Genomic DNA, 10,265 nt, shown 5'->3' on the forward strand with positions numbered 1-10,265 from the left:
TCTTTCATAGATTTTAAGATTGATTGTATTGAAAGTAATCGACGAACAATCTAAAATAAATTTATTTAAAATACATATATATATTTAACATCTAACTTTGTAAGTAACGTTTCTCGTGTTGTGTAGATTTTTATTCACATAATTTTTTATTCACATAAAAACAAACTTATATAATTTGAACTTCTGCAGATATTTAGCACTCTATTATTATTGTTGTAATTATTATGTCAATATTGGCTATTTCTTATTAATTGCTAAAAATAATTATCATACTTGGATAAACGTTTTTAGTAATTAATGTAAAATAATCCTTTCGCAAAAATGTAAATTGTTGTAAAATGAATATTATATTTTCTTTCTTTTTAGGATTTTTTAAAATTTTTCGTAGACGACGAAAAATTTATATAATTTTTAGAATTTCACATAGATTTCTCAGAATTTTTTCAAAATTACATAATTGTACAATTGTTTAGAAAATTTTTAATCTTTTTGGAACATTTTCTTGAAGTGTTGAGGAAAAAAGTCTATATTTTTTTCTATAGTACACTTTATATTGTAGATGTATGTAAATTTTGAAATATTTTAAAATGTCTTATTTTATAATTTAAAACTTCTAAAAGCTGAAGAAATTTAAGATATTCTTTATCAGAAATTTTTTTATAATATATACTTATAAAAAATGTATAAGTATACTTACAATTATAATAATATGTAACATATGTCTATAATATTCAGATAAACATTTTTATAATAAAATTTAAAAACTGTAATGAATAGTTGTATAAATAAAATACTTATTAAAAAAATTTCAAAAAGAATAAAGAAAATAATATTCATTTTTCAATAATTCACATTTTTGGGCAAATGAAAAATACCATAGGTGATTATTATCGACCAATTACACAATCATATATATAATTGATATGACTAATGCATAAGAAGTAAAGTTATTTTTTCTTATCGCTAGAAAATTACAGTCGTGATAGACAATACAAGCTTAATACCTTAAAGCGATTTTTTTCTATCGCATTACATTGTTAAATATTGTCAAGACTGCTTAAGAGGTAGATTTACTTTAAATACATTTACAAACATATAAAGGAACTAAAATTATCACGTTCAAAGAAATACGTCTTACCGTAAAATTTTTATATAAAACACATATATTCTTTTAGAAACTTCTATTTCTACAAAACTATTTGGCAGTGCCAAACGCAGCATAAAGGACGTAACATTCATATGTTGCAGTTTAACATACATCTAATTACCTAACTTTATGTACTGAAACAATGTTATACAAAAAAATAATAAACATATGAATTATTACGTGATATTCTTCGCAATATATAATATTAGAATAAATTATCAGATTTAGATTTTTAATTGTAATTTGACTCTTATTCGCCCAGTTTAACATATTAATTATTATAATATGAATTATTCTTACAATTATCAACGAGTTCTTTTCTTATCTTTAAGTCTTACATGCTAACCGCCTAAAGTTTTCCTAAAATTACTGGAATTTTCATTTAGGTCCCACGAGACCAAAAAATACTTTTATTTACTTCCTTTCCTCTCCCGATTGTGACCCAAACATCAATTTTTTCGATTATAAGTACGGAGTATTTGTAATACCTAGCTAAAATTAATTAAATTATTAGAGTTTTGTACAGATTTTATCAGCGGCACCGTCTTTCCCATGAATGATATCGTTGAGAGAATATTTTCTGTTTAACGAAGAACTTCTTTCATTCTCTACATCCATGCATCGCCTATAACGTATACGCCGTGCTAACACGGGAAAGAATAAATTAGTGTCTAATTCATCGTTTTGTGTCTTGAAGAATAAACGAGATAAGTTGCTGATGATTAGTCCAAGCATAAATGTTATTAAGAATCCAAGGGGTGAATACCACATGTACGAAATACGATACAAATAAAAGTACGAACTGTCGCCGGTGCTTCTGGAAAAAAAAATATAACAATACATGAAACGACCTCACATACATATTATATATATGGAAAAAAAACAGTTTTGCTCAAATGTATAAAAAATGAACAATATATCCGAAACTATCTGGATAGTAAAATTGTTGAATACAAATCCATACAGAAATGTCTAAATTATATCACAGGGACAGCCTAAAGATTATAACATCTGTAGGATATCATATAATATATTCAACATATTTTTGCTGTGTAAGGATTTTGATAGTGTCTGTAATAAACTTTGTCAATAGAATATTAAAATAAAGTATAACAATATTTAATAGCAGATTGATTACAGAAACTAATTAGAAACTGAGCAGAATCTAAGTAGAACTCCTGTAATTATTTAAGTAATATTCATTCGAATGTTTATGAAATAAAAAATTCAGTTTCTCTATCAACAGTCTACTGATAGATTGAACAGGTAAAATACAAGTTTAATGTAGATATAAATGATGAACTCTAGATCTGTTACAATATATCTGTTGTAAATTTGTTGCCAACGCAGCTGTTGTTGTAATGCGAACTATTTCCTTACTGGATATTATGCTACATCATCAAATTTATAGAAGACGATCAAGCATGATGATAAATATCACAAAAGCTTTGACACTGTAGCAACAAGTTCAAATGTTCTAATTATTTCCGTCAATCAAGATAATTTTTAAATTTCTGTATCAGATCTAATTTTTATATTCATCAGCAAAACCGTTCTTTCTGTGCAATAGCTATTATTCAACAAATCAATTACTTAGAGACGCTCGTGACGTTCTGCAAAATGAACATAGTTATATTTGCAACGTTATTATCACAGCCATCAATAGTAGTAGGCAATTTAGGTGGTATTGGACGTGGCTGACCGAAGACTATCCAGAATAAGAATGAAAATGCTGTGAAAGCACCAATTATAGCACCGCCTTCCGTCGCCGATTCCGTACTCATGCCAAGCGTGAAAATACCCAACAATGGACCTCCGACTACTCCGAAAATAGTTAATGAAGCCTACAATAAAAAATTTATTTTATTATCAACAATCTTACGCGTCATAAGAATAATAATGAGCATTACCTGAAGTAGTCCTCCCAAAAATTGCGCTAGAAATGCTAGCGCGATGGAAATAATACCGAAAGTAAAAGCAAGCACTTTAGCGGTAAAAGCCGATTTTGTAGGAGAAAATTCATGCCCAATGCACTTTTTATATAAAGGTTTCACATAATCCTCCAATGTTACTGCCGCTAGAGAATTTTGCGCCGCAGAAATTGTGCTGAGGCCTGCGCTAAAAATGCCTGGAAATACATAGACATTCCAAGATTAGTGTTATAAATATGCATAGCATGCTTTTGTTTTCAAATTGATTTAATTATACGAAATAGAGTCCAAGATTAGTATTGCAAATACATTCATTGATCGCTTCTATCTTAACATTGTCTTAAAATTACGCTTAAGAGCATATATTTCATTATTTCAGACGTACATTAGTACGTTACGATTTTCTTTTATAATATGTAATTTCTGTGAAATACATTAAGCTGAAATTAGTCAAATTATAATAAAGGTATTACCTGCAATAAAGATGCCTGGTAAGCCAGGTATATTGGACACCGTATCCATAATGTACAGAGGCATAAGCATATCAGGCGAAGTAATCCTTTTCTTGAGAAATGGATCACAGTTATGATATTTGCTATATATTGCCAATCCTGAAAAGCAAGTTGTAATCGAAAGAAGCGATAGAATAGGCCATGATAGCCACATGGCTCTTCGCGAAGCTTGCATATTTCTAAAACAAAATGTACTTAATGGAATTTTTTCCAATTTTTTAAACTTAATTTAATCGGTAAGCATTATATAAAAAGAGAGAAATTAGTATTTAAATAACATAGTATTTCATAACACGAACAAGAAGAAATTAAAACTGTCATCATTATTACATGTTACGATAAATAAAGCATTAGTACTCGATGAGAAATGACTGTCATTTTGACATCGATTTGATAACTCATTTTTCTCTATAATTGCTCTAGTATATTTGATAATTTTTAATCTTATCTAGCGTTATATAAATTACGAAACTTACTTTACAGTTAACATACGCTGTATTTGTACTTGATTTACTCCATAAAGAGATAAAAATGTACATAAACCACCTAGCGTAAGAGACCACCAGGTATGTCTTACTGTTGGATCCAGATCGATGCTATAAAATAAAATATTAGTTAGTATCTAAATGTACACCAATTGTCTAGCTCCTCTAATAGATAAAATGAAAAAGAAGTTGAGATACCCATCAAACTCAAGCCGTTGCCCTTGCCTCGCGATTTCCCAGATTTGTCCTAATCCTCCGACATTATTCGCGGCTGTACCAATAACTAAGAACACGGCGACAAACATGAGCAAACCTTGAAATACATCAGTTATTAGCACAGCTTTAATGCCCCCTATAGTTGAATAGAAGGCACATACGAGGCCAATAATAATGATGCTGGCGGTCTTTGAAATTCCCGTTGTCGCCTCCAAGGCTAAAGAAGGAGCATAAAGTACCACTCCTGAGTATAAAAGAATTTGAATCCAGTAAACAAAACTAGCCATCATCCTAGTTCTTACTCCAAAACGTTTTTCTAAATACTGAAAGAATTTTTTTAAATTTCCCCTCCAATGAAAAGTTCCAGCGTCAAAATCAAATTTTGCTAGGCTCACCTCGTAGGCACTCGTCGCCTGCAACTTGAAGAATACTGGTAGGAATCCATAACATACAATAGGAGTGCCCAACAGATACGATAAGTTTATTACAACAAATTGTGTCCCATATGTATAATTTTCAGCAGACACACCAAGCAGTGTAACAGCAGACATGAAAGAGACCACCAAGGCGATAGCAACAGGTATGATGCTCATTGATCGACTTGCAACGAAGTATTCCTGTGAAACACATTATCTTCAATTGCAGCAGTTAACAAAAACCTTTGTTTTAATTGTGTCTAAAAAGTATAAGTTAAAGTTTACTTCCTTTCATTGAGACAGCGAGAGAGAGAGAGAAAAGGTCAATAATAATTACCTCCATAGTTTTTTGACGTCCTCCACTAAATCTGTAATAGACACCAATTCCAGCACTTATACACAGCATTATCGCTATGACTAGATAATCGACCCATCCTAAAGTATTGATTTCTGCCATTTTGTCTAAAAAAATAAATTAAAGTAATTACGTTGTCCAAAAGGAAGAAGATATATGTTTAAAAATAGATATAAATCAAGCAGATCTATTGTTATGTAATAATAGTCAAACTGAATATTAATTTAACGCATTATATTTTGCATATACTGTGAAGAAAAAGGAAAAAATAATGTAACATTAAGAAATAACAAAATATCTTTAATTCTCGGGCACTTGTTGGTTCACTTTGTTTGTTACATCTTCAATAAATAAATCATATTTATGTATTGATATTGCAGTAATAGTAGTTGATTTTGTTAAAATTATGCAAAAAATACATTTTCGTTCATCACTTTCGTTCATCATTTTCGTTATCACAAAGACACTTCAAAATGCAATTCGCATTTATGATCTTTTTATCGTCTAACAATCTAGCCGACCTTGAATAAGCTAGCAACACGGAATTAACTTTATCAGATTTGCAACTAACAGAATAAATGGTAATGATGTCTATTTATCTTGCACAATTATTGATTCCGCGTCATCAGCTCACGCAAGACTCCTTCCTTAACTCTAATAGCGCATTCTTTTTTCGTCGTCAAGATTTGCTATCGTAATGGGAAGTATCGAGCAACAAGTAATCCACGTGACAATAAACGTGAACGTAGGTATCAATTCCGTGTTTCGCACGTGCTGATATCACACCTCGTGTTCGTCTTTCCTACTCCGAAACTCGCGCGGCAAGGGTGATGCGGTCGCGTTAAATACATTTCATGACAGAAAACATTGGTGAAACACGAACCTTCCGCATTCCCGGTTATGCCACATGTCAATTCGTCTCGTCGTTCGAACGCACCAAACGATTACGTAAAACTGTCAGTGACCTGGAGCGAAACGACGAGATGCAATTATATGTGCGTCATGACGTCGTACATGTGCACACACACTCATATGTGTGCGGCGCGCGCAAGTGTGTATGCATGTACCATATGTATGTATGTAAATATATATTTATATATGTATATACATGTGTATACATCACTCAAAATATTTTAAATGTAACGTACATTTTCTTTAAACACTTTTGCTTCAATATGACTTGCCTGCTTTAGTGAAGGTCAAAGTCCGGAGTCCGTGTACGATAATATTCCATCCGACTGTTGCTAGTACCGCTGAGCAAATACAATTCTCTAGCGATGAGACTCAAAAGACCTCACTTCTTAACTACCTGACGACTCCGCGCATACTCTATAGTTATCGACCGTTTCTTTGACCATTCTGTTAAAACCTGAATAGCTAAAATTCCTTTTCTAACGATCAATGCTTTATATACATCTCGCATACCTTCGAAAAGAGGCCTCTGTTAATTTCTTCGATTTCACAACTGAAGATATAATTTTTAATTGAAGATATAATTAATTGTAATCGGAATCAAGTATTAGAATTATTACGTGTTGTTTTAATACTCCAGAAAAGTGCCGTGTGTTTGTTCAAGTGCTGATAAAATTTTATGTTTATATATAGATATAGATACAATATGTATTTTAAAAGTTTTTAAGGGGTGATTCCTCATATTAATTTAAGAGGAAAACTTTATATATTGGAAACGATTTAGTTTCAGATGTCATAGTAACATAAAGTTGAACTAAAAATTTTACTATTTTATTCTTTCAAAAAATACACTTTTCGCTGTATGTAGACTGCATTTATATCCCAGACAGCACACAACATCCATTGGTTTCCCATCCAGACTTGGTTTCAATCTGGTCCATACGTCCATGGATTTAGTACGAATGTTTTAAAAACGTACGTTATTCAACGTATAAAGTATGTTTACATTTGAACATTTAAAAAATGTTTATCTCATGCAAAAAATTTTCTAAGTCTGCTTGCGACGTATTGCTTTCGTTGACTTGCGAGGTGAAAATTTTTTTATGATTGCACGAGGAGTTTTACTTTTGATATCTCCGGTAACGCGAAATATTATTGAATTAAAGCTTAATTCAGATATGCAACAAGCGACAAGCAACAATAGCTTGCTGCTCGCAATCATAATAGTTTTAGGAATCATTTTGCTTTCAGTGTGCAAATTTGTCTGGATTGTGGTCAAAAATTTATTTAATATATTAATTTAGTCCAGTTTTAGTCCATTGCATCCTAAAATGGACGTTTTTAAGAAGTCCAAAATGGTAACACTGGATATTTTTAAAACGTTTTTAAAATATCCATGGATCTAATCTGGATGTTTTTAATATGTCCAAACGTCCAACATGTACGTTTTAAATACATTTTTTAAACATTACTGTGCTGTCTGGGTTATAATTTTTAATTTACTTTACGGAACTTTGTAAAGTTTGTAAAAACTTTTAAATTTGACAGATCTCCATTTGTGTTCAGTGATTTCATAAAAATCAATTAGATCGTTATTTAAACTACAGATCTAAAAATTAAAGTTTTCAAGCTCTCTCTCTCTCTCTCTCTCTCTCTCTCTCTCTTTAAAACATTTTTTTTAATTTAATATTAAACAAAGTTTTTTTTTTTAATTGTCATGTGAATACACCACAACTAGGAAATAGAAGCTTTGACAGTTAAGTTTAAATAATTTAGCATTAATTTGTAAAATTACGCACCAAATTCAAAATTTTCAGTTTTAAAACAGTTTTCCTATCAGAACTAAAGTATATATAGTAATATCACAAACTAAATTAACAAGCACAATTTAATAATATTAAATTGATTAATGTTGATATAATTCCATCAGCCATCAACAAGATAATATTAAAGGCAGTCGGCCCTGACTTCTATTCTTGAAAAGTATCGCATACAAAAAACTAGGAAAATAATATACGTAACGTATATTATAGTATTTACCTAGTTTTTACGTTACGTATACTATAGTGTTTCTTTAGTTTTTTATATGCGATATTTTTTATAAATAGGGGCCTGAGCAAATTTTCGTGACCACTAAAACGATCTTGATGGCTCAAAGATAATTGAAGAATAATGATATTATCGACAATCGGTATAAATTTGCGATTATTAACATAAAATAATTTAAATAATACATTATCAAATTCATAATTTTTTTATATGAATGTTGCAAAAATAAGTATGCATACTTGTAATGCTATAATATTTTATATTTTGTTACAAAAAGTTACAATTTTTTTTTACAGTTATTATCTCTATATTGATAATCAAATTTGGACGATAACGTTAAACGCACAGTTTTAAATAGCGAAATAGAGTATGTTTGAGTTTTAAATGTATATACATGTCTACAAAACAAATAAATCATAAAATTAGTATTATATTATCAGTTTCATACTTATAATCATTTAAATTTTAATAGTTACACGAACTTTATTTTATGTACACTCAATATTATTAGAATCTCTAGAAGACTAATATGCATCTATATATATATGTGCTGACGAACCAAGATAAATACGTGTCACCGACGACGTTTTTGATCAGTCTTACATAAAAATATTGCAATATGCAGTCGGTACGTTTTAGCCGAAATCGCTATTATCGACGAAATACTATTATAATAAGTATTGATCGTATTGATCTTACAAGTTTACATGTTTTTAAAAAATTAAGTGATTAAGAGTAAGAAACTAATAATATAATACTTAATTTGATGATTTATTAGTACCCTTATATTTTATTATCTATAGATACACAGGGTTTACAAAATAAAGCATTTAATATTTATATGGTTGATATATCCCATACAGCACACTAACGTTGAATCAATATCTCTGAATGTTGAATTGCAACATTGCAGCAACATCGCGAAATATTGATTTAATATTGAAGGACATTGCAGAAACGTCTAATGTCCGTTGAATCTGTGTTTTACAGATGTTACAATTCAACATTGATTGAATATATATATAATGTACATTTTATTGATTCAAAATTTATTCAATATTTATTCAAGTAGATTTTATGTATATTATTATACACAGCATACTAGTAAAAAATCTTAAAGAACATAGGTCACAAATTCAGAGAGATGTAGAGAATTTTTAAAATTTTATAAATAAAGCAATTTAATGATTTGTGGAATAGTTTTGAGAAAGAAAAGGTATTAGGTAAAGTAATAAAGGCATTAGAGACACAAAAATTGATAAAACACTAATTTTATTGCATTATCATAATTTATTTCATATATATAAACATTTGATACAGTTTTTAATTTTATTTGTAGAACTTATTATTAGCAATGGTGTTAATAATAGCTAGATTCTATAGGATATAATATATCAGAGAAAAATGGATGGAGTGATCAAGATTCAAAATTCGGTTTGGCATGGTACTGTTACTCGACTTCGATACATTCGAACATATAAAATAAAACATTATTTGCGAAAATTATTAAATAAACAGTAATTCTTATGCTGATGAGTTCAAAACACTTTATATTTGATATTTATTATATATATTTCTCCGTTCGAGAGATTATATTTTTGTATTCAAACACATATATTTAATTTTTATATATTTATTTAGATGCAAGTAATTGTATTTTCATTCGTAACAAAGCATTTAGATAAAAGTAATTAATTTGCAATATTCTCTCCTGAGACATTTAACTAAAACGTGAAGATTTCTAAGTCAAATTATTTTTTGATATAATAAATTAGTCACCTAGAACGTCATTAAGATAAAGTTATTTTTATGAAACGACATTTTTCCTATTATTTAGAATAATTTTATTGTAATTTAAAAAAAAAGAACTATTCTCTCGAACGATGAATTTATAATTTTTGTATATAACATTTGATATTTAAAAAGAATAATCTTAACTTTTCTATTTATTTTTCTCACGCAGAATCCGTTTAAAATTTTCGAAGAAGCGAGCTTCTCTGAGCTTCTTCGGCGAGATTACTCGATTTGAAAGCAGCGTAATTTCTGCTATGCAGCACGCTGAATCAAATCGAGTTTTAATTGCATTTTACTCCTGCGAGTAAATTGTTGGAAAATAAGGTACGTGTTTATATGAATAGTTGATTGAGAATCAGTATTGACTATGATCTTAATTTATGCTCGTTATATTATATTAAGATACCTTACTTCAAATATACAATGAATATACATTAATGCTTAGATC

The 10,265-nt window shown here is 29.4% G+C and overlaps 1 protein-coding gene across 1 annotated transcript; it reads right to left on the reverse strand.

The window, feature by feature from the left end:
* Positions 1–1,409: 1,409 nt before the first annotated feature.
* LOC108775636 (putative sodium-dependent multivitamin transporter) lies at positions 1,410–5,167 on the reverse strand. Its single transcript, XM_018542062.1, has 8 exons — positions 5,045–5,167; positions 4,687–4,908; positions 4,274–4,614; positions 4,067–4,186; positions 3,552–3,769; positions 3,058–3,275; positions 2,741–2,991; positions 1,410–1,964 (listed from the first exon to the last, which is right to left on the reverse strand). Exons 1-8 carry the CDS (start codon positions 5,162–5,164, stop codon positions 1,658–1,660), a joined length of 1,797 nt encoding a protein of 598 aa, XP_018397564.1. The 5' UTR covers positions 5,165–5,167; the 3' UTR covers positions 1,410–1,657.
* Positions 5,168–10,265: the final 5,098 nt, after the last annotated feature.

This window comes from Cyphomyrmex costatus, unplaced genomic scaffold, assembly GCF_001594065.2.
Source record: "Cyphomyrmex costatus isolate MS0001 unplaced genomic scaffold, Ccosl1.0 scaffold302, whole genome shotgun sequence".
Lineage (NCBI taxonomy): Eukaryota > Metazoa > Arthropoda > Insecta > Hymenoptera > Formicidae > Cyphomyrmex > Cyphomyrmex costatus.

Excerpts from the sequence above, each read along its gene's own strand:
- LOC108775636 (XM_018542062.1), bottom strand. The coding sequence starts at position 5,164 with ATGGCAGAAATCAATACTTTAGGATGGGTCGATTATCTAGTCATAGCG. Across the intron at positions 4,187-4,273 it reads CAACGGCTTGAGTTTGATGG|CATCGATCTGGATCCAACAG; the intron begins GTATCTCAACTT and ends TTTATTTTATAG. Across the intron at positions 3,770-4,066 it reads CAGCGTATGTTAACTGTAAA|AAATATGCAAGCTTCGCGAA; the intron begins GTAAGTTTCGTA and ends ATTTTGTTTTAG.